Genomic DNA, 25,752 nt, shown 5'->3' on the forward strand with positions numbered 1-25,752 from the left:
TTAAAGTGACACCGTCAGCTTAGAAAATCACATTTCCATCTGAAATGCGGTGCCTACTATCATTACAAATAACCCTGGAGATCGTGATAACTAAAGGAGATTAGAGGAGAAAAAGCATGTTTCTCCTTCCCTCTCTTCCTCTGTCTTTTCAAACCCCTTTGTTGGCAGGCACCATGTAGCTGAGAGCCCTCCCTGCAGCCAGCTTCCCCCCGAGTGTGCCCCCCTCTCCCTCTCCCTGAAACCTGCACCTGAAGGCAGGAGGAGCAGGCGGGAGCCGCAGGGATGCAGGGAGAAAGGGGCTGAAAATCCAGCTGGCTCTGGCACAGCACAGGCATCCTGGAAAGGCACCTCCCCAAAGGCTGCTGTTGTGGTAGAGAAAGGTGCAGCTACATTTTAAAATGTGTTTAACGTCGGGTATGTACAGCACTGGGCACTCTTAAAAAAAAAGTTAAGGATTGAATTTGGAGAAGCTCATTGATTTTAAAAGTCCCATAACTTAACAGGGGCCCTTAAACTTATTTTCTCTGAAAAGGCCAGGAAAAGGCCGGGTGTTTGCAGTTGCTGCAACACGCAGGCAACAGGATGATTCTTTACAAAAGGAAGAAAGGGACGAGAGGGAAAGGCTCTACACGAGGATATTTTCTAAATTACCAGTTTATGCACTGGAACATGCATGTGTTAAATGACTGGTCTTGCATATACACGAGGGAAAATTGGAAGGCATTCTGCATCCTCTCTTCTGTACGTACAAAAACTCGTCATAATTATAATGGCAATAAGGGTTTGCACGGAAGAGCGCTTGTGATGCAGCCTCGCAGAGATTGTGTTTGTGATGCTTCTCCCTCCTCCTTTGCCAGCCAAAGCCAAGCACAGTGACTTGTCCACGTGCTTTTTGATGTGCTCATGACCCCTGCTAATGTTTACAAATCAAGGAAAAGCCTGATATCTAGCACAGGCATTACTGCTTCATGTCAGAAAGAGTGACAGGTAAAGAGTAAAATCTGGACGCAGCACAGAGATGGATCCAAAATACATAAATAACCAATTACGAAAAAATATTAGTAAAAATATTGTAACAGATCCCAATCTGCTGCTGAGTACCAATTGCCAGTAATAATCTCTATGGTAACTGAACTCTCTTTGGCCTCTCTCTGTATGCAACTAGTGTTTTATGTTTTTTCTTCCCTTTCCCCTATTTTCATACAAAGTTTTCAAAACTGGTTTAAATATTATGATATTTTCTTCTTCAAGTGCTAACTGGGAAAAGTATTCACTTGGTCTGCGTCACTCTCCTAAGCAGATTTCTCCTTCCTTAAATGACTGCCTCAGAGGGGTGACTTTTGTGAGGGCCGTTTCCAGAAGTCCTGTTCAAACATGAAGTAGGTGAGGCAGGTTTTCAAAATCTAAGAGGTTAAAATATTGCCCAGCAAATAAATATACCAATAAAGTAGATGCAAAAAAAAAAAATATATATATATACATATATATATATACACTAAGTAAAGATGTCACTTTCAGAAACCACTTATGTACCTGAGGAAATGTAACCTTTTTTTTTTATTTTTATTTTTTTGATCATCATCTGGCTGCACATGTCTCTTCTTGCCAGCTGTTTTCTTGTAATCTCAGCGACTTGTTCTGTGCTATGCTTTTAGACATGGGTGTTCCCTTTTTTCAGCCTGCTCTCACACATATTTTGGCTACTGGATATAAAAGAAGGCACTACCTTTAGAAAAGCATCACGCAGTAAATATTTGTTGTGTTACATCAACAGACAAAAAGAAAAATTTTAAAGGAGAACACACAGAATCATGTGAACAATATAAGCACCATACTTTTTTTTTCTATTTTTTTTCCCCCAGAATTCTTTTGGCAACAGATCCCAAAGAAGGAAGCTTGGCTTTGGATTCAGTCTAAGAGTGAAAATGCTCTTCTCCTCTAACAGCTCTGTGAGGTTACACAGGATGTGTTTGTCTCAGAAGGGAACCTATGAAATTCAGCAAGCTCTGGGGGAATTTGCTTAGGGGCAGACCCGGAGAATAGAAAGATGCTGAGAGCAGGGTGGTACCTTGTTGTAGGCTATTTCTCTCTGGGGCTTTGGGGATCCATCAGTTACAGCTGAAATATAGCTACTCAGTTATTTCTACTGAGTTAAAACAGACCAGGAGATTTCTAAGGAAGTAAAGCTCTTGACTTACTTTCAAAATCCTACTGGAGTTTGCTGTTCTAAAACTATCATTTGGACGGCAGATTTCTTGTGGCTTAGAGCACCCAGCTTTGGTGCAGGAGACTCAGACCTACATTTTCCACCTGCTATTTGATCTTTGGAAGCTTTGCAAAAGTGAATCTCCAATTGAGAGAGAAGCTTCTGCTGCCTCCTGGGAGTTGCTTACCTGGGAGAGGCAGACCCTGAAGCTTTGCATCCAAGGACTGTGCATGCATTTTGCCTTGTGAATTGAGTCCAAACAAAACAGTCCTTGGAGCATGGACTGACATTTACCCTTTCCAGCCAAGTGTTGTAACCACTAGACTAAAAAGTTATGCTTATATTTCTGTTCCCTCTCTCCAGCCCAATAAATCTTGAATTTCTTTTTTGAAAAACTTCAGAAAGACCAACGTGTGAAGTGCTCCCTCTTTGCCTTTAAAGCACACGTCTCCTTCAAGAGTCAGAAAGCAACATCTAGATGTTGGAAGATCACATAAAATCCCTATTGACGGTTCATGTTCAGATATGCTGTATAAACTAGACTCCCATTCTGCAACTCTCACTCCTTTATACAACAGCTCAAACCAAGACCCTGGACCCGAGAGCATGGAGTTCTTTGAAAATATGGAGCTAGATTCAGATCCAAATTTGAATTTCCTAGTAGTTGCATGTCTTCCATCTGTTTGCATTTGGTTGTCTCATAGGATATAAGCAGCAGTTCTGTAGTGTCACACATGAATAAAGTGGATAATTATAAAATTAAAAGATATAACATGCTTCTAGGGGAGATAAGACTACAATTAAAGAGTATAAACAAAACCGAGTTTGATGTACAGACTGATATATTTATTCATCAAATATAATAACATAAACAAGACTATTAACTGTCATATTTTAATGATACCATACCCTGCAAAACATACTCAGGAAAAAGTCCTATTGACTTCAATAGCAATGCCACATAAATTTAAATCATGACTGCTATAAAACAAAATGCTATCTCTCTTATTCATGGCTATTTATTGTATGTTCCCTAAAATGTTAAACAAAATACCTGTAACTCACTGAACTGAATCTGAGCTCGAATATTCTATCTGCAAATCTAAAGAAACCCAGCAGAGAATGCAGAAGCCTGTTCCACAAATAACTGAAATACAGTATTCCCAACAGGGGAAAGGGCCCAGGCAAGGCCACTGCCTGTCCTATCACTTTCCAGAAAACACTGTACATATTTTTGTTCAGAAGAAGGCAAAATTTGGGCAAATGCCACTTTGTATCAGCAGTATTAAGATCAGATTCTGATTTTTATTTAGAAGGTTGACAGCAACAGTGGAAGCCTTAAAGCCAAAAACTTCTATCTAGAAAAAGTGCATTAACTAGATTGGGGTAAGTACAAAGACAGTCTGCAAGGGAAAAAAGGGTTTCAAGAATTCTTCCCTGTTGTACACAGAATCTGTTCCAAGAAGACATAAAATGACCATTTTGAATCACTAACAATTTATCCACCCTTTGCGCATCCTCTTTGCTAATACAGGGTACCAGACAGGGGAGAAACAGCTCATGCAAGATCTCTAGTGTGAACAGCACAAACTGAGGAAATCTTAAAAGGAGGCTCACCTCAAATTTGTGAACTATGCTGAACAGTGAATTATTTCATGTCAAATGTTTCATTGTAAAATTCCTCATTAAATTCTTTGGCGTTCACTACATGCTCAGCGTAACTTGAAGTGCTGAGAAAACGAATGCTTACTGTGCCATGACAAAGGCCAATGGTTGCCTCTTTACTGAGCTTGATACATATGGTGAAAACATATTGACTAATTACTTGCCATTTTCAAAAACTGACAAACACTCCAAAGTTAGGCCTAAGATAATAGAAGATGCAGTATGAAGAATAAAGACTGGGAGGATCAAGAGGAAGAATAGCGTAACTCCGTTATTGCTAATCCCTCATTCAATGTTTCCTTTGACAAATGAATACTGAGGAATATCCCAGCATCTCAGTGTTTCAAACTGTTTAATGAAAATTAGTGAATTAATGCAGCTGATTAATACATCTGTTCAAAGCAGAGAGTGAAAATAAAGCCCAGATCCAGATTTCTCCCAAATATCAGCATGATATAGCTGGTATTTAGGATCTGGGTTCAGTTTTGAGATGCTAATTTTTCACCTTGTTCTGGTGTTTGCCAAGTGCCAAAAACAAGAAAGGAATGGGTCTTGGTAACAAACTACTTCCAGGGAGATCTATTAAAGGGGTAAAAGTCAACGTGAAAAGTGAGACAGCAAGACACGCTTCTCACTCCAGTTTTCAAATGCCGTTTTTGATGTAAATAGTCATCTACAGGAGTCTAGTCTGAGCTGCCTTACAGGAGTCTCTTGTACACAGCCTTCACTATGAGCCTTTCTAAAGCCATCTGATTTCCAACACCTCTCCTCCGAGTCATGACAAATTGGTCCACTCATCTGATTAGGAATCTTCCCTAAGCAGTGGGACGAATGTTTGACAAGTTAATTTCAAGGTAGCTCATGGAGTAGAAGCAACAAAAAGCTACACAACTGTAAAAAAAAAATGTTGCTGGATAAATTCTGCCAGTAATGGATGTGTAACAGAAAATATACTTAAAATTCAAGCTCTTTGTATTACAGGACAAGATCTTTGCGTTAGAAGTAGAAAACATGAGGACTCACTGAAGCTAAGGTTAACAGGAATGCAATTACTGTTATTAGTTTTCTGAATATGAAACTTGTGCCGATGCATCCACTATTTAGAAATAATAGGAAAGGCAATGGATGACTTTTCAAAAATCAAGACAAGTTTAAGAAAAATCAATAATATTCCCTATTATTTTTCCTTTAAACAATCCAGATAATAGAAATCACAGACTTGAATAGGATGCCTAAAGTTAATGGCATTATTGGATTGAGAAAAAAGGAAGAGTGATCAGGAGTTTGACCCATTTACCAAAACGTTTAAATGTATAATCTCATTGTTCTACTAGCTCTAATTTTTTAAGTTCAAGACAAATCTCAAGCCATGTTTGGATGTTAAATGTAGTCATAAACAGAGACTAAGAGTAATTTATAAACATTTTTATTATATGGGAAATAGTTGCTATTTTAGAGACATATAAATAATATGATGTCTTTCATAAAAGTTTTAGAAGGAGTTTTATTTTCCAGCTCATAAACCAAAAATAAAACACTTTAAGTGATTGACTTTCCTTTAAGTCCTTGAGCCTGATTTGATAACACTACTGGTAAGGTCTAGTAAAACTCCTGGAATAATTCCCGGTGTTTTGAACAGGACCAGACATTATCTGTACTGTTTTTCATTATTATTGCTGTTTTACTGTAAAAACCTGAGTAGATCATCACAATTTTGCCCCCGGTTGCATAAATATGAAAAGATTTAAAAGAGCAGCTGTTCTCCAAGGGGCGGGAAGAACCTTGCTTCATTTGCTTTTTAAAAAGTTTGAAAACCTTGAAGTCCCATAAGAACAAAAGATCAGCAGATGCTTTTCCTGCTCTGGTAGAGTTCCACCTCAACTTTTCCAAAAGCATTGAATTGTGTCTGGGTAAAGAGAAAAAAAAATCAATTCTGAATAGAAGCAATGGAAAAAACACTCTTGTTTCTATTTGTTGAAATGGTTCCCAGGGCAATGGAGCCCTCCCCAGGCAGCCGATGAGCTGAGCCCTCACCTTGGGGGTGCTGCGGGGCAGAGGCTGTGAGGCGGGTAGGCACTGGGCATGTGGTGAGGTGGTAACGAGACTCTTTTTATGGTTTTATCTCTTCCATCACTTTTTGTTCTTTCCAGAGAGTTTTTTTTTCTCTTTAATTCCCAGGAAGCTTACTGGCAGCGTGTGCTGTAAGTGGTGCCCTGACTATGCAGCATCACGCAGGAAGGGTGGCAGAGCCGGGCAATCATGTGGGAAGTTCCTTCAGAAACTCAACTACCTCCTAGAGCAGCTGCGTTTTTCTTCAGCTTTTTTTTAATCTCTAGGTACAGCCGTTGCCGACTCATATGCAAAACTGCTAAAGGACTGCTTGCCGTGTCTGAGTACGGCACCACACAATGGGCTGGGAATGCCTGAGATCATTTCCTTCCCTGCCTTTCATATCGCTGAACTGAAACCATCACTCGTGTCAAAAGCAAGGACTGCAGATGAAAGGCCAGTGCATTAAGACAGAACATAATTGTCAGTCTCTGAGTTCCTGACATTAATCGTTTTACTTAAAGAAGGCAGGGGAATGTTTTTCTGTCCCCCCCACCTCAGTTGACAACACACAGGAGAGAGTCTGGATAAAAATTAAAAAAAAAATAATGACTCAAAATTTTTGCTAATTAAAAGTAATGTGTTTTCCCATTTTTTGGCAATTTGATAACACAAAACACTTACTTGGGGGCCACAGGGGGAAACAAACTGAGACGGATAAAAAATGTTTTGTGTTCATCCAAGCAAGACTATGTTAATGCACATTATCCCATTAATGCACATCAACATCGGGAATAAGCGCGCCAATGCAAGCAAGAAGCATACACTTATCATCATTTGATAACATGTTTAATGACAGATTGACGGTTGATTTGCAAATGTGAACTGGCATCAATGTTGCTAACTTCAGCTTCTGCCGCCTCCTCTGCTATGCCAGCATATTTATGTGCATAATTTGATTTCGCAGCCACACTGTTAGTACATTTTTAATATTAACTATGCAAGAACAGACAGCCGAACTTAAGTTGCACTGATGGTTTGAGTTCATTAGATTGAAAAAGATGGGCAATGATGACAAAGATGGAGATGGCAGTGCAACATCAAAGAGGCAACACTTAACAAACACACTCCATTTTGAACAAACCGAACTAACACATTTCATGTTGTCGGCTGCAGCAGAGCCCTTATGTACAACAGCAAGAAAAAAAATATGCTTCTGCCCTGGGCATACTGACAGCAACTCTACAAGAAGCTTAGCAGGCTCCTGGACACACAGTTGTAAGATATTTCACTCATCTATTGCAGGTAAAGGGGTTGATTCTGGGCTGATGTCAGAGTGACAATAGTGTAATTCAGCGGCCCTGCAGTGGAATTGCTCCTGATTTACATTGGTCCAAGGGAGAGTACCTGCCTCTTCCCACTCTCCTTCCCTAGTTTGCTCTTCACAGCTGTGGTTCTTTATGACAAATAATAAAAAGATTTTGCTGAGAGATCAGCTCTTGCACGCATGATGCACGGAGCAGAACTGCAAGTTCAGACACCCCGGGGCCTAACGCTGCGAGGTGTGTGATGTCCTTCCTCTGTCCCTGGAGCCCAGCACCAGCGGGACTGGCTCCTGGTGACTTCCTCTTCTTTGGTGGTTCTGGGCAATTCAATTCTGCTCTGAAGGGAACGTGTACCAATGAGCTAGGAAGAGAATATTTCATCCTCTGCTCACATTAATGTCTGGGCACATACTGCATCTAGTATTAATTTGCTTGTTGTGCTGCAATATATAATAAATTTGAGGCAGTAGCTTTATGGTGAAAGTTGTAATTTTAAATTTTATGATACAAACTGACCATCTGCAGGAATCTGACCATATAACCTACGCCATTCTGTGTAGACTATAATGTTAGTACCTCTGAATCACGGTGCAGCTATGATTTAGACACACAATTAGAGAGACCAGGTCCTCAACAATTCTCAGCTGTCTGAATTACTGCTGAACAGCCTAATAAATATATAACACATAGGCGGTTCAGCAAAGCTTTTAAGAATGTCCTGAAGTTTGCCTCTAATCAGCAAAGCACCTACTACAATTACTGCTGCTTGGAGCCTGGTGCGGGACCAGAAGCCCGTTGTGCTTGGAACTGCACAAAGAGAACAAACATTTGCTGCCTGGGGACCACTGCTCAGGAGCCCACTGCGTGGGCCAGGCCAGCGTCCGCTTGGAAGCTGTGAAGGACAGGGGAATGGGCAGAGGAACTGGTGTCTCTGCTGAGGAACAATTCAATAGGTTAAACTAGTAACTGTCTTAAGAGGAGGACTGCAAAACTCTTTGGTACCCACATAAAAGCTACTGGGTTTTAATCATGGACACACTGCACCCATTTGTCAGGTTGGGAAACTGAGTCAGGGAGCTGAAAAGGACCTTGCAGCATTCAGGTGGCCGCCCTCAGCTGGCAGCAGCAGGGCTGGGGACTCGGGTGCCCTGCTCTTGGTGGCAGCTCCTGAGCAAAGCCCTCCTGCCAGGGCGCTGACCTGCCCTAGCTGTAAAGGCTGCTTTCCCTATTGTCAGCTATGGAAAAAAAAATAATAAATAAAACACCCTAAATCTCTAATTTCAGTAAAATCTCTTTGTGGAGGTCTGATCTCTTTTTAAGAAGAGACCTGCATTGCAGGCAGAGCTAATCCTGAGCCCTGCTACATTCGGTTCAGGCAGTTTATTAAGCAGCGCTGGTGACTGGCACTGCACAGATGAAGGTGTGTGACCCCCAGAACCAAAAATCTCTGAACAGGAAGGCAACAACAAATATCCTGGGAGACCCCTGACATATTAGTCTGAAATGTGAGCATTTTTTCTCCCCCCCCCCCCCTTTTTTTTTTTTAAAGCTATTAGGGTCCAAAACCAGTGGTAAACAGAAGACTGCACTGTGCAAGGTGCTGCACAGAATTAAAGATGAACTCTTAGAAAGAGAGTGACAAATTTCCAGTGATGCGGGCAGCTTTTGCTTACCCCACTGAAAACACAAGAGACCTTGGAAGCTTTCTCAAAAGTTCAGGAACAACTAACTAACTAACTAAAAGAAATGCCAGCAGAGACAAATGCAAGGAGCAGGCCATGCTCAGTTAGAAGCTTGGGCTCATTTTGTTTTCTTTTAAGATAGCATCGTACCCTCAGTGAGCTGCTCAGCAAGGCAGAGCAGCAGCAGTGTTTCCTGCCAGTGAGCTGAGCAGCAGAGAAGGAGCAGGTCAGCCCGAACCCCGTGGCCTCGATGATTGCTCTGTTAACAGCCTTGTGCTGCCTCCTCCTTACCTGGGCTTTAGCTGCAGTTAGAAATAAAAACATATCCCAGGGAGAGCGAGCTGTGGTCACTGCTCACTCATGCTTGCTGCTGGAGGATGGGAATGCGGAGAGGAAAGGAGGGCTGCTTCCAGGCTCTGAAATAGCTCTCTCCTACCTCAGCCCTGGCCTGGGGTGACCGGCAGCATGCTAGGTGGCATCGCAGGGGTGTGGGAAGTATCTTCCAGCTCTGTGTTTACCCTTCAAATTGGCTGAGCTCCTGCTGTGACCATGCACTTATAACGCTGGTTGTAGAGAGCTCCAGAAAACAGGACTCCTCGGCACACGGCTGGAAGAACCATTAGTTTTCCCAAGTCACAATTATCTCTGCTACTGCGTTTGTGTCCTCTTTCCTGTCTCAATTTAAGTAAGTTACATTTCTCCCACTCTTATTACTGAGTAGATGCAGATGCCACTTTGTTCTGTGTGATTTATAGCCAGTAGCTAATGTTCAGTTATAATTCCCCAGTTTAGACATGAAAAATAGCCTGTAATGCTCAACACAAGGGCCTCTCAACAATGATATATAATTTAAAAATTAACATGAGGACAGAGGAGACACAGGATTTTGAACTAGGGACTCTCTCATTCAAAGGTTAAATCTCTACAAGGTGAGCTAAAGGAATTAGTTGAGTTATTAAGTACATGCCTCTTATATTTTCCCAGTACATTAGCTGTTGCAGTCTTTTCCAGTTCAGCTGTGCTCAGCCCCAGCGTGTTCAAAGTGCAAATGCTCATGGCACTGCATTCACACATTTGCTTTTTTTCAATGTCAAACAAACTGGAGCTTTTCAGAGCCAAAGGTCAAAGTGGAGGGCCCTTAAGAAAATCTCTTGGGAAATTATGTGATTGTTCTTATGTCTTTATTGTATATAAAATCAGGCATCGTACATGGCTCGCCCTTCCCAAGCATCTTAAAACTATAAATGAGTCATGACTCATTCCTGCAACACCTAAGTTATATAAGTGGTCTTGTTAATTTACTGGAATATCTTGCATAACTAATTGTTTCCAGGATCAAACTCTGAAGCCTCTGAAACCTCTGAACTGGTAAAGAGCTCCTTTAGAAACACAGAGAAGTTAAATCCCAGCCTCACACGAGTCAAAAACAGATCAAGGGACAGAACATGCATCATCAGACCCACTCTGCCAAATGCATGCCATAAAAGCCCTCTTTTGTCAAAGCCCAGCAACTCAGAAAACATGCAGGGAGGATAGGGAGAGAGGAGAAGGAGAAGAGCTTGACTATGGAGAGGTTTTGGAGGTGGCATTCCCTTCCTTTATTTTTTTGTTCACAGTAATAAGATGTAGCTCATCTCTTAGGTGTCTCCTGCTGCACTCTGTTTAACCCTGTCTCACTCCAGCTCCAATATTACATTTATGGATTACAAATTTATTGACATTTGACATTTGCATCAGCTTTCACTTGATCAACAGGAGCTTTGGCTGCCAAAGGGAATTATTGTGGAAGATTTCAACAGCCATAGGAATGCCAAAAAGGTCATTAAATCATATCAGAAAAACAATGTGTTCATAGCATTCATACATTTAGTCTTGCCAGTAAATCTTCTGGTTGATGCTTGGACCACCTACTGATGATACTCAAAGAGAAGGAGAAACAGGGAGAATCGAAGAGATGAATTAAATTAAAACCAAATGACATGAAGCCTGGCACAGTGGGATCTTTAATTTTCTACTCTATGAATCCAGAATAAGGAAAAAACCAAAACAAAGCACAGTGGCTTGACTTTATCTAAGTTAATTCCCTCATATAGGCAGGGCTTAACTAAATAATCCTGAGTAATGTGTGCACCCCACATTATTGCATGCAATATGTGGGAGGTGCAGGATTCAGAAAACATATGGCACATGGAAAACAAATGACAGGGTGTGCTTTTACACTCTTTTTGGCTATACTTATCACTTTTGTTGATATTTTTTTAAAGACATGAAATATGAGTATAGGAACTTTCACACTAATCTCTTTGGAAAAATACTGAGAATTATTTTTTTATGCGTTTGTGATTTATAGAAGAAGGACACATAATTCCTGGGAGCACAGACAATGTTTTAAAAAAACACTGATCAAATAAACAGAATTACATCCCCCATCCTCTTCTCCCTGCATGACAGACCTGGGTCTTGCATCATAAAAACCCAAGGCCAACAGATTAGGGCTCCATAGGATTATGAAGGGAAGTGAATTACTGAACTGGAAGCCCACCCACAGCCTATCTGTCTGTGTATGCCTACTCTAGGGGTGAGATTTGCTGAGGACTGAATCGCATGCAGTCATTTGCCACTGAGCTGAGTGAGCATAAAGGAAGTATTAAGCTTTACCCTTCTCCAATGGAAGAGCAGTGTGTCCAGTTTACATGAAAGTGGCAGAAACCGTCCATAGTACTGTCATATCCCAGAGGAACGCTTCTTCTGGGATGTCCCTTGGGATGTAGATCAATAGGTGGGTAAAAGGCAACATCAATCTTCTTAATAGCCCTATAAAGTAAGTTGGTGGCCATGAGGACTCAGTCCCTATAGGGATCAGTGCCAGTGGCTTGACTGACCTCAGAAATCCGGTTGGCATTGTGCAGCCCCTGTTGTGTTTGGAGCAGCGGTGTGGCATGTGGCTAGGAGGTGACTGCACAGAGATTGCTTGGAGAGAGCAAAGACAGGGCACCGGGCAGACACTTGCTTCTAAACTTTGGCTTGAAACAAGGGAGAGAAACAGAGAGATGGAGATGTGTGATGGAGGCATCTGCTGGCACCAGGATATTGGTTGCACATATTGAGATACATAACTTCAGGTAATCGGTGTGGGTTATGGTATAAACTTGGGGGTCTTTAGAAATAGGGAGTGTTTGGGAGTTTTCAATAAATGACCACATGAAAACAACAATTTCACATTTTGGATTTCAACAGTTCTACAACAGGAGAAGAGGAAAACACTTTTGTCTGTGTACTTAGTATTTTGGAGGTTTAGAAAAGCTGAGCACAGACCCAGAAGGGATCACTGTAGCATTATCCATGAGCAATAGAACAAGCAGTTTTGCCTCCTCTGAATTACTGATCTGAATTACTAGTATGAAGTCTGCAGTGAGACTGCAGGACCTTCTGTGCATACAGCTGAGAGAGAAATCTGATGCCCAGCTTGCTGGTTGAGGGTGGTGGTTTTATCCCATCATGGGAAATCCTCATGGAAAACAAAATGGAGAAAAGAAGGGTCCCCTTAGATCTGGGGGCCTGATACCACTTCTAAACTCTGGGTGTGATTTCTTCCTTGCCTGTGCTTAGCCAGGTGCAAAGAACAAGCACAAAGACTCAGCACCATTCTGTCTGCCAAGGGCTGCTTTGTACATCCTCTGCTTTACAAGGGGGCACCTCCAGAGCTCACCCCAAGAGGCCTCACAGCTGTGCTCAAGTTTCTGCAGTGATCAAGATCTCACATGTTCTCTGCAGCTCTGGAAGCAGGGGAGCAAAATCTCCTCCAGCCAAAGACGTTCCTGAACTGTAAAACTGGAGGCTGGGAGAATCCTTTATGGACGGAAAAGGATGGGCCTTTGACCCAGCCCTGTATGGCTATTCTGATGTTCTTCCTCACTACTGTTCAGCTTTAAGAGGAGAGGAGACAAAACATCATAAAGAAAGTCTTAGCAGTGTTCAGCTGTCGCACAGCTCCTGGTACAAAGGGCTGTGCATGCTTAGGGCTGGGGAATAGAATGCGAGCACCAAGCGAAGGCAGTTGTTCACTTATAGCTGGAGGCTATGAGCTCGATGGCACAGAAGAGCTCAGGCTGCTAGTGGTGCGGGGAGAGGTTGTGCCACTGGGGAAGGGGGAGGCTCCCCCAAGCACCTCGGCTTTTGGAGCCCAAGGGACTGCACGGCACAGGCAGCAGAACCTGACCTTGACCTTCACCAGACTGTGCAGCGATTTGCTGGGAAAGGCAGGAGAAGTAGGATCGCATGGAGGTCGTGGCCTTACTGATCTTTTTCAGGTGAGCTTAAGGGCTGAAATGTTTTGGTTCTCCAGTGCATCCCGAACCCACCGTTTTCATCCCCTCCTGGAGCTCTTGGGTGGCTGTGTGAATCACAGATGGGCCTGGCAGGAGAAAGGGAAACCAGAGGATGCTGAGAATGCTCTGGCAAACCACATCCTCGCCTTTCTCTTCCTGGCCTGATTTGATGCCTTGCAGCTGCTACTGCATGCACAGGGTTTCAATGCCAGGTCGCTCAATAATAAATCAGAAAGAAACTGCTGGGGTAAGGGGTCATGGGGATTCTGAACATCTCATTCACTCCGAGGCTTGTGATCCTCTGCAGTACAGGCTTCCCAAAGGACAAACTCCTCTGTACCCACTCTGCTGTAGCAAAGCACTGAGCAAATGGTCTTTGCTGGGCTGAGCAGGCGAGGGGAGGCAGCAGCTGCCAGCACACTCTCTCGCTTGATCTGACGCAGTTGCTTGAGGAGGTGGAGTGGAGGGAGCAACCACATGAAAACCACTCCAGCCACCTCTCCTTTCCCTTCAAAAATGTCATTTTGGCACCCTCCACTCTCTATAACAATGTTTATCATTGTTCTTCGATTGTCTAGGACAATAAATGGTTAGAAATGAGCATATATCACCAGGAAATCTCTGCCTGCCCCTTCCCCCAAGCAGTGTCATAAAAACGTACAAATTCACATTAATAATGAAGTGCATTTCCCCGAGAAGCCACTGTGTATCTCAGGGAGAGCAGGCAAGGTGGCAGTTGCTGCAGAGTTTCCTATTAAAGAGCAGAGCAAATACTCATAAATCTGATGAGGGGCCAAAGCACATGTTAGGGCTGTCTCCCTCTTAATGGAACCTTTTCTGAAATGAAAAAAATATATATCTCGATACATTCAGGGTATTCATTAGACATGACAACCTCCTCCACTCCCCCCTCCTTCCCTCCCCCACTCCTGCATGTGCTGACCCCTGGCAGAAGAGCTGGCGCTGAGTGCTGCCAGGGAGGGATTTTGGAGGGGAGGAGGAATTGTTTTGTTTTAATAAAGGGAATGTGTAAATTTCCTACAAGGAACAAGTCCCCTCCTTCCCCCATCTCCCTCTTTTCCTCCACCCCGGCAAGCTGCCACCATTTCCTCTGTTTCTGCCCATCTCTTGGTCTCTGCTGTGCCTTTCATCCTTCCCATGTGTCCAGAACCAACAGACCCAATGCTGTGCCCCAAAGCAGGACCCCTCTTGTAGAACTGAGCATAGGGAACCTTTCCTGGCATCTCCCACCTTCAAAGGCTCGGTCAATTTGTGCTCTTGGGATGCACAAACCTCCAGACCTGGGAAGGTGGCAGGATGGAGTCTCAGTCCCCTTGGTTCTCCCAGGGGCCGTGGTTTTGCTACCTGGTGCAGTGTCTTGATGTTAGAATCCTCATCACAGGCTGGAAACCCAGGATCTGCTGCCCCTTTCCCGAAGGCGAGATGTTCTTGAAAAACACCATCACATCACAATAAGCTCTGTGCTGTGCGTGGCTTCTTCTACCTCATTCCGCTTCTTGCAGAAAGGGTCCTGAGTGGCATCTGTGCTGGCGTAAATCCTGCGTGACTTCAGTGCTGTACGAAAACTAGCACAAAGGCCAGACCTTTCCCCATCAACGGACCCTGCCTAGATGCACAAACAGACCCAGCTCTGAACCCAGGAGGGAAAAAATAAGGCCTGAAGACTACAGCTTAATAATCATGAATTATCTGTTCATTATCCCAATAAATAGTGAAAAATCTCTTCCTCCTTTCCTCCTCCCATGAAGTCATATCTATAATTTTCCTCATTTTCCATCTGTGCTCCATCATATTTGCACAGAGTGATCATCCTGCTAAATTGCATTATTTTTATTGAAAGGTGCTTTTGAGGGCTGGATGCTGCTCATGTCTTTTCCTTTTGTTATTGATCTTTGCTACTTGGTTGCTGAGGTGTAAAATGTGTAAGACTCAAATACTCTCCCTTTGAAATTTCACTGGGTAAAAATGTTCTGCTATAGATTATGAAGGCTGTAGCATTTAATAATATCAGATGCAGTGAGGAAAAGGTAAGATTTTGATATCCTTATGAATAGTGAATGCTTGAAGAGGTAGGTGCTATTCAAGGTTAGTTAAGATCTGGACAAAATGCTTAAAAGTTGCTTTTTCTTAGTGAATTGAAGAATTCTTGCCTTTTGGGGGCAGGAACTGTCATTTGCAGTATGCTTATACAGAGCCTAGAAACAATATCGGTTGACCTAATGCAGTGTTAAATAATACTGATCTTAATGGTAACCTGTAGTATTCATACAAAGCAAGTAAATCTGCACTGATATATCTGTGCTGACGTCCTCTGCTCTGGCCTGACCCTGCTCTCAGGGAAGCCAAGGACACACTATTACAGGTTTTACAAGGGCTAGTGCTAGACTGAAGAAACTTTATCCAGGCAAAGTTTGAAGGTTTTAAAATGTTAAATTGAAGAAGTCGTGATCTAGTGTTTTGGGGAAACAGTGAGAAATTTCAAAGGATGAGAAATTTCAAAGGATGCGAAATTTCAAAGGATGAGGGGGACTGAGGCTTCACTGGAACACAACTATTTTGAGGGAGGAGTGATGGCTTGGAGGTAGTCCCTTGCTGAGGACGGGCTCTGCATCTCTCCTCCACCACAGAGGAAAGGCCAACTTGTTCCTCTTCCTAATGCACTGCCTCATCTTCTCCCCTTTCTGGTGCTCAGCAGTTTTACCCAGTTTATCCCAACAAAAGTCTGTTTTAAAATGAGACGTCCATGCAGATTTTTTTTTTTTTATTGTCAAGTAGGTTGTTAGAAAAGTCCCGTTCAAACCAGATAATCAAGGCTTTCATTGTGGTGAACCCTCTCTTTCTGGCTGATGACAAGGCGAGCAGAACCCTTGAGCAGCTTTGTTGGTAAATTCTGCTTACAATGTCATGGTGGACATCACTGCAGTCCCAGCATGTTTGATTCTCCAGAGAGTGTCTCCCAGTTTTTAAGGTTTGCTACTAAGAAGAAGTGAAACATGAAGTGCAAGCTAAATTCTCTAAAATATGGTTTTGGACAACTAATTCATGCAATTGGCCTTGCATATGTACCACAAATATTGGCTAATAGCAGAACGTGATGTTCAGAGGAGCTCCTACTGTTTCGGAGCAGATGAGAAAATAAAATCCACAGACGAAAAAAATCTTCTATTTTGGTATACTTAACACATACAGTTATCTACGTGTCCTATATATCATTTAACAAATTGCTTTGCAATTCTTACAGGGCGTGGTATAATGACTGATTTAAAATCACTGCATTGCTTAAACTGCATTGTTCTTCATCAAGTTGAGTCATTTTTATGTGAAGTGTCAAGCTCTCTAACAAATAACTGCTGCCAGACAAATCAAGTTCCTCATCTTAAAGCTACGGCTAAATAGTTTATAGCTTTAATCTGCTCACTGAGGTGTGCAGTCTATGACAGTAATTATAAATGCAAGGAGAAATTATAGCTGAATGCTTTAACTGCATTAGGAGCCATTTGATGAACAATCATGATTGCCTGCTCATTTTCAACAATAGAGGGCAAGTTAGTGTCAGTGCATTAGAGGATTTTCAGTTCTGCTCTGCTCTTTCTTCCATTTACCACAGAATGTCAGTTGTCTCCTATAAAGTAGAAAAAAAGCACTGTAGAAGCTTTAAACTTGATGGTTAAAAAAGACAAAGGAGGAAACAGAGAGAAAAACTGTTTATCATTATGACTCATTTTTTTTTTTGTTTTGCAGCAGCCTTACTTTCAAATTAGTTCATTTCAGGTAGCTGTTTGTTTACTTATCAGGGTCTTTTAAAAAGAAATCCCCCCAATCAAGTTGGTAAATTTAACTCTATAGAGACTTGTTTCTATAAAAAGTCGTAGATAAGACCAGAGAGAGCCTCGGTTACTGACCGGTTTCTAGCCAACCCCATCACCTGACTTTAAAGTGAGAAATAAAATTTTGCATTGTCTTTTCTTCTTGGAACAAGTTAAAAATTCTAATTCAAATGAAAAAAAAAAAAAAAGAATAAATGCTCTTCAAAGGTATAAGTCAACATACAAATTAAATCTGACTAAAGCCATGTTCGCTAATGTTCATGGGTTGTCTTTGAAGAAAAGCAATAAAAACAGTTTTGAAGCAGGTTAAATGAATGAGAATAGAGACATCTGATTGTTGCATATTACACATGATTTTACATTATATTACTAAGCCCATATCAGTTAAAGGAATTCAAGAAAACACCAAAGATGAATATAAAACAGATATATAGGTCTTTACATTTAAGAAGAATTTATAGCGAATTTCTTATAAACAGGCTCACAGAGGTCTTAAAAATAAAACCATATACATAACACATTTTTCTACAGTACTAACACCGATTATTCATTCATATTTTAATGATAGTCAACATTTTAAAATAACTTTTAATAGTATATTTCATTAAAATATATAAAGTATTTAAAGTATTTCTACACTGAGTACACTTTCCACTGTTTTATTTCCATTTATTTCCATATATTTTCTTCTACTTTTATTTCTATTCGACTACAATATTGCCTAGAAGTGAATGCAGATGCATGTGTACATTTTAAGAATTTCAGTATGCTTTATATTTCTTGTTTCTAAATACTGTGCTCTTCTCTATGTTTTTATTCAAATGCATACTGAATCCTAAAAATAACATGGTATGAATAAGTAAACCCTGAAAATCTCTGTTATTTGATTTAGTCTCCTTGTAGATCTCAGGAAGAAACCATATGAATAAACTCTGGCCTCCATGCTTTTAACATAGTCAGAACTTAGGTAGGCTTACAGCTCCAAAACTGTAATAAAATCTTTACAATGCTATCCAAAATACCCCATCATTTCATACAATTTGTGCTATCATGCATACCAACTAAAATTATAGTTCCAGATAACAGTGCTATCACTCTGTCATTGCAATTTAAATATATTTTTTCAAAGGTAAGATACAACCTGCATCTTGATATAAATTAGAAATGGATGAGTATTAAAAGGACAGCAATTTCTGGGTACCCAAAGGCAGGAAGGACAGTACCTTATTTATGTAGTCACATATCACCTGAATAATACCCGTGATGTGTCTGTGGAGGTTATTACAATGCAGAAACCATTTTTTTCCCTCTGAGATTTTTTTTTCTTTGTACTTCTTCCCCAAATCCTGAGGAATAGTAACATGTTTATAAAGGTGGGTGTTTGGTTTGCCTCTTCATAATAACATGGTGCTTTTAAGACCAAATCTGAAACATTTGTCAGGTATTAAGCCATGAATATGCCAAAATAGCTGTTTTATTAATATATTTGGCAGATAGCTTTTGTTTGATAGTACCCAAATTATTGGTTTGCTCTGATATCTCTTGTGTGAGAACTATGAATGTCAAAGTCTTAATAATCATTAACTGGTGAGGAAGGAAATGAAATATGGTACATTTTTCCCAACCAATCTCTTGTAATTTTCTGATATTTTGGCAGGTATATTGATTTTGAAGGGTTATAGAATGGTTAGGCAGAAAATCAGTTATCGGATAAACAAGGAACATTTATTTGCTATTTTTGTACTGGGTTCTAATGTTGGGTTAAAAATGCCAAAACGGAAATTTAAGGATATTAGCATTATTGAGAAAATAAACTCCCTTTGAGTTAAACTGTATTTTGCAGGCTAAAATATGCAGAAGGGATAAATCCAGTCACATACAGACAGTACATACAAGATGTATGCAAAACTTAAATCTTACTGCACTTGAATACTGACGTTATACTCTATAGTAATAGCTTCTATTACCCATCCCAAAGAAACCCTTTGATTAGTGGTTTAAATTATTCAAAAGTAGCCTTTTTATCAAAGCTTAAGTGATGCATAGTCCTTGTGCTGGCTCTGCACACCGAAAGTGTTTCTTAAAGCTTCCTGAATATTTGCAGCAAACAAATGTGAAATCTTCACACAAATGGGTATTCATCCTCAAAGTGCTTGCACCCTCAATTAGCCAGAGAATAGCCACAATAGCAGCTGGCGTAAGTGACAACTCACAACACATCTTTAATTTTGACTGTCTGATGAATTCATTTTCCAAATGTTATCTAAGTAATGAACATGTTGGAGAAAATCTGAATCTGCACATGATTATTCTGCGAACAGAAGCAGAGCCTGAGTTTGCTGGTGAAATTGCTGGGAATGACTAACAGAGCCTTGCTGGAAATAAACATGTTAGAACAGAAAACTTCTATTTGGACTTTTAGTTGATGTCTGCATATTTATTTAAATCAAGAAGATTCAAGTTTGTGAATCAAGCAAAATTAAAAATGCAAAAATTGTGTGTAATCTGAATATTACATTACATATTATAAACATTGATTGTGGCAGTACTTCGTTTGGTGTATCTTTCAGAAAAAAAATAAAAAATATATATATATAAAAAATACCAACAGTAATGTAAAAGTATCCTATTAACAGGTCTTTGAAATATTAACCTTGTAAAAAAATCTAGCGGTTTCCTCAATTAGGCGTCAAGCCCCTCCCTCCCAGGTTATACAAAAACTTGCACCTAAATCAGTGATGTTCCTGGATTGACATGCCCACCAACATGAAACAAAATATAATCACACATCTTCAAGATTAAAAAAGGAATGAGCAGAGACATGATGGAGAGAAAGGTTAAACTGATGCTACAAAAAAGGCCACTCACAATAGTAAATGTTTAAGTAAGTGTAAAATATTAAAATATTTTACAAAACTGAATATCCAAATATTATTGAAAGAATAACCAAACTTCTGGACATAAACTTTTCAATTATTAGTAGATTCTTCAGCTGGGTTTGAGTGTGTGAGGAACTTGGACTATTTATTATTTTGCTAATTTGACATTTGAATTGTCTTCTTTTCCCCCACCAAAATCAGATTTACAGGTGTGTTAGCACTGAAGGTTGTAATCTTTTGGTTTTCAGTGCCTTTTTAATTTTTTTTTTCTTTTTCCATTCTCATTGCAAAGAGTAGCATTTAGTTGCTGCATTCCACACTGAAGTGCATAGGATGTGAAAACTATTAATTCTTAGAAACAAAAAAAGAGAGTGAGAACTGGGAAAACAGCTATTTTGAAAATATTAATAAGAAGCAACTTTTCTGTATGGGGCAATGTAGTTCTGCATTTATCAAGCTCTCTTCCTGAAAACATTATAAAATGAATGTGTACATGCAATTAGATTAATGAAGCAGCAGTACTTTATGCATTTTATAGTGTTTTCCTACATTTCATAAAGTACGAATGTTTTAAGAGGCCTCCTTACAAGGATGAAATCAAAACTCGCTATAGAGCATGCATACCTTAAGAGTTATTCTTCATCCACTTCTGCTACAAATTGTGAATGGTGTTCTGGTGACTTGCTGTGTGTTTTGCTTAGATGAAGTTTTACTGCATGTTTGCTTGCAAATGTCCGACAGCACAACTTACATTTGAACTTAGAGTCTGTGTCCTCTTCTCCAGCTATTGTTTCAGGAGATCTTTGAACTGAAACTCTGGAGATTTCTTGCTCTACCTTGGTTTGCTGCTCCACAGCCAGCCTGTTCATGTCTTTCATTTGGAAACCTAGATGAGATTCTAAGTGGCTAATGTAAGTAGATGGGGTTCGAAACTGAGATGCACAGTCACTGCAATAAAAGACTGGATGCCCTTTGTCCATGTTTTTCAAAAACTTTGTTCCTCCAGTTTTCCTAAGTTGGTACTTGACGTTTGCCAACCAATGGCTGATGGTGGTCATTGACAGTCCGGTAAATTTTGAAATCTGCATACGCTCCTGTGGGCCTAGATCTGATAATAAATATTTACCTTCGGATGTCTGGAAGAGGCTGGAAGCAAATTGAGCTTGCAAAATGAGAAGATGCTGAGGGTTCCAGTTTGACTGTCTGCCCTTCCTTTTATGCAGAGTGGAGACTTCTGTTGAGACATCCTCAAAGCGTCGGACATCAATTTCCAATTTCATAGATGGGATCCTTGAAGATGCAGCAGGTTTTGGTGTAGTAGCTTTGGGAAGAACTTTGACCATGTCAGCAATATCAGACAGAGCATGTTTTTGAGGTGGAGAAGTACAGGATTGTGCTTGAGCTGACTCGGCTTTCTTGCCTTTAGATTTGGTCAGGTCAATAGGCTGATCATTGTTTTCAAATAAATAGTGCCTGGACACACTTGCAGGCTTTGGTGGGGTTGGAGTAGGAGATAACACTGGCTTCTCCATCATATTTAGATTAGATTTGTGGAACATAGAAATTGTGCTAGAGCTGGGGCTGGAGTTGGACTGGGGCCGTAAAGGCTCTGTGGCTTTGCCCAAATGATTATTCAGTACTGACTGCAGGGCACTGAGAGGGTTGACACAAGGCAGCTCAGATGAATGGTTGGCAGCAGCACAACCATTGCTAAGAGAGGCTGCTGTTGTTTCCTTGAGGACTGTTTTTTCTTTTCCACTGTCCTCTTTAATTTTGTCTTCTTCTTTCAGGGGGCATGGTTCCGTCTTTTTTGGCTCCACAGAGACTTCAGATTTGAGAGGAGGTTCTCTTTCACTCTGACTGAGTGAGGCAGGCTCAGCTTGGATGCCATCTTTAGCATAGTCCTTTTGTACTTCCTCCTTGTCGTCAGTTTCCTTCTTCACTTGAGTGCACTGGGTCATATTTGCTGAGATAGGGACCAGAGGCATGACCTTCCACTTTGGAGCTATGGGCCTCAACTTATTGGTGATGGTTGGCCTGATTTGCAGTACTTGGGAACCCACCGGCAAAGACGGCTTAGCCCCTTCTGAGAGCTGATAAGCTGCGTGGATGCTGGGATATGCACTCCAGCTGGGCGCTCCATTCTGAGCTTTATTGATGGCTGTTGTGACAGTGTTCTCTAAAGACTTTAAAATGTCCCCACCACCCTTTGAACCATCTTCCAAATCTTCTTCTCTGAGGTACTGGTATTTCATTGTGGGATCCAGTGGTTTCTGAAGGGTGTCTTCATACTCTTCAGTTTTTACTGCTTTCTCATCTTTGTTTGCATCATCAGTTTTATCTTTTTTAATTTCTTTTTTTATTTCGGAAGTGGGAGCTATGCATTCTGCAGATGATTTACTGTTTGATTTTGAAACCGGGCTGTCATTGGCTGGTGCTTCAGACAGTGACTGCATTTTTTCCACAGCTAGAGGATCCAGAACAAGTTGCTTTCCCTTCTTTGAAGCTGAACTTGTGACTTTCAAGAAATGGCCAGTAACCATCATGTGGGTCGTGAGCTGCTGCAAGGTGTCATGGGAGCTTCCACACTCCATACACTTCAAAATCTGGGATTTACAGGCCTCAAACTGCCATGTATAGCTGGCACCATTCTGGTAGCCATAGCGGTTGTTAGATGATAGCTGCAAGTTCGCGTTCTTCTGCGGAGAGAAAGAATCTGAGAAAGACCCCGTTGTGGAATCAGGGGAACAAGGCCTGTTAACATCAAACACACGTTTCTTTGCTGGAGTGACCATTTTTGAAGAAATGGTTGGTACCGGCTCCTTCAAAGGCACTTTTTGGTAATGTTTTGTTTTTATCATATGAACGCTCAGATCTTGAAGGGAATCAAAGGAGTCACCACAGAACATACACTTCAGAACTTTTTGTGCATCTTCCTTGTCCATGTCCTGGAAAGCCCTTTTTCGAGGCTTTGAGTAGCTGGTAGGTCTGTGCTTGTCCTTTTTGTGGTTGTCATCTTGGTAGTGACCTGTTTCATTCATATGAACTGTTAGTTCGACCAGCGTGTCATAGGCAGCGCTGCACTGCCGGCACCGAAACCTGCTGGCGCCTGTGAAAACAGTTCCACACATTTTGCTGCTCTGCCTGTAGAGCTGGACGGAGCTGAACAGGTTGGGTTTCGAGACAGGTCTGGAAGGTAAATTCTGTTGTAAGCTTTTTGACAGTGCATCTTGGTGCCAATCAAAATCAGCTTTGTTCCCTCCATTTCTGTTGTCACAACTCCTCTTTTCAGAGTTAGACAACTTGAAACCCAGCCCTAAGCCTGTCCAATAAGAGTCTGACAGTATGTTGGCATAGACCGCTGTCATTTTATCCATGCAATTGTGTGCTTCATTCTGGGCTTTGGGATGGGCGCTGGTTTTTGGATCCTGTGGCTCTCTAGAGCAAATGCTTTTAATATCTGTCACGTGGTCACTACCATCACTTAGTAGTGATTCATTTTCTGCATCCTGGTTAGATATATGACTGACAGGGGAATTCTGGTAACTAAAGTTCCCTTTCTGCTCAGGACCCACATCGTGTTCCTCATCCGTGCCAGTGTCATTGCTGCCCTGGAGGTGAGCAGTTGAATTGTTGTCATCATCATCTTCTTCCTCCTCCTTTATATCTTCTTCTCCCTTTAAATCTTCCTCTTGGACATAACCTGAAATGTAATGTCAATATATGAAATAACTTGCTAAAAGAGAATACTACAGTTCAAGATTTCTAGTTTCACTATGTGTTTTCTTTACTGGACTTCATTTTAATCTACAACTTTATTGCTTGTTACTTCTGGAAGTAAAAAAAAAAGTCAAATGATGTCTCTTTTTGTGAAGGTTGCTGCATTTTATTGGCAGATGATCATAATTCTTTATAACTGCCAGAGATTCTGAGTTAATAATTTTCCTGTCATGGGACTATAATTCTAACTGTCCTGTAATGGGACAGTTGGAAAATTCATATGTAAGAATTTAAAGTTTATTCTAAAAGCTTCAATTCTATCAAATTGTTTTTAGCCTCAGTGAAAGGAAGGGTAGAATTGGCAAGAAATAGAAGAAAAATAACTGCCATAATCTTCCTGGTTCATAGAATCATCTAGGTACAGTAATCTTTTGCCATTTGATCACCTAAAAAAAGCACTTTAGAATGTACACAAATAATTTATATGTCAAAATACAACATTTGAAAGCACTAATAGGCTTAAGTGGAACTCTTTTGTTTGTAAAAATAATGTACTGTGTGCCATAAAAGCAAATTGTGCTTTGATAAAAACACATACATATGTTTCAGGGCAAGAACCCCTGGAAGTTACAGAAGAGTATTAGGATGTGACAGAGGTAGACCAAAGTTAACTATAAAATTGGAAAAGTAGAATAAATAAAGAATGATTTTCTTTGACAAATGAACTATTTAATTAATAAGATGAACTTGATACTATAAGAGTTGTAAATTTTAAAATTAATTAAGGAATTCTTTTTTTTGTTCTTTTTTCTTTTTTTCCCCCCTGGTCCTACATCTGTAGTACTTCTATTGAAGTTATGGGAGATAACCTAGGTAGAAATAGACTGAAGAATCAGAAAAGGGGATTCTTAAGGGTGAATCATCTCCATTGCAGTCACTGTATAAATTCCCATCGACCCATCACAACCAACAATTCACTCCCAGAAGGGATGGAGCAGAACTGGTTCAGACATTTTTTCACAAGACTCTTGTGTAATTTTTTAAACAGGCATTACAAAGCTGTTACACACAATGCAAGCAGCCATTGAAACAATTCACTGTTACAGACAGCTACTCATCAAAACCAAGCATTGATTTCAGAAGCACAGGTCTTTGCAGGAGATACTTTGATGTGCTCTTTCAGGTAGGAGCCAACACTGTGGTGCTAACCCTTGTGACTGCACGGCAGGGGTACTTTGCTCTGCATGCTGAAGGCCTAGCTGTTTGTGTCAGGTAATCTTGTAAAACTACAACTGCAAAACTCCCCAGTTAAAGCTGCCCTTAAAAATAACAAGACAAAAATAAAATAAAACTCTACTAGTTGTAATTGTGAAGTAAGACTTTAAATCATAATATTAAAAGCTCAGAAAGAACAATACCTAAAAGTGTTACTTGTTTAAAATCCAATTCCTTCCCAACTTCTGAGAAAAGCCAATTAATGGCTTTTTAGAACCTGGCTTATTTTGCCATGCTGAATTTGGTAATCTTGTGCAAATCATATCCTTCCAGCAAACCAAAATGGAGGGGCAGAAAATCTAGAAACATATTTGTTAACATACAGATGAGGCCTTTCACAGTTTTTTCAGCCGTGTTTCAATTTTCCAATCTATTTGCATTTAAGAACTAGGAATGCATCTGACCTCTTCTAACGAGAGTTTATGGTCAAGCCAAAGAAATGAAGCACAAGTGGAGGAATTGTTTCCTGGATTAACCTGCAGTATACAAAGAAGGAAACAATGGCTCTCTCTGTGGATGTACTAAGAAACCCACACAAGCCATCTTTCCTACACCGTTCCCAAAGTTTTAGGACCTGCGCAGATCCCAACAGCTTAGAGCTGGCCTTGACTTACTCTAGGCATCTTCACAACCAGAGGTACAGGTAGCAGCAGTGGCTAAGAGCAAAGGACCTGGACACCATCCTAACATGATGAAATAATGATCATATAGTGGGAGGAATGCTACGCCCTTCAGGAGATGCTTTCAGCAAAGAAGATAACATTAAATGTCGTGT

At 40.7% G+C, this 25,752-nt stretch overlaps 1 protein-coding gene across 5 annotated transcripts in view; it reads right to left on the minus strand.

The window, feature by feature from the left end:
* Window positions 1-25,752, minus strand: part of TSHZ2 (teashirt zinc finger homeobox 2) — a 230,221-nt gene that overhangs the window by 67,688 nt on the left and 136,781 nt on the right. For 2 of the 5 annotated variants that reach the window (XR_007166444.2, XM_013190269.3), the window contains exon 2: window positions 20,607-23,685. Coding sequence is in view for 4 of the 5 variants with exons in the window: in XM_013190269.3 (XP_013045723.2) it covers window positions 20,615-23,685 (3,071 nt within the window). In the remaining variant the exon portion in view is untranslated. Of the gene's footprint in view, window positions 1-16,020; window positions 16,899-20,606; window positions 23,686-25,752 lie in introns of those variants that run through there. The other 3 variants (XM_066978453.1, XM_066978452.1, XM_013190287.3) reach the window with 3 other exon arrangements.

This window comes from Anser cygnoides, chromosome 16, assembly GCF_040182565.1.
Source record: "Anser cygnoides isolate HZ-2024a breed goose chromosome 16, Taihu_goose_T2T_genome, whole genome shotgun sequence".
Classification (NCBI taxonomy): Eukaryota; Metazoa; Chordata; class Aves; order Anseriformes; family Anatidae; genus Anser; species Anser cygnoides.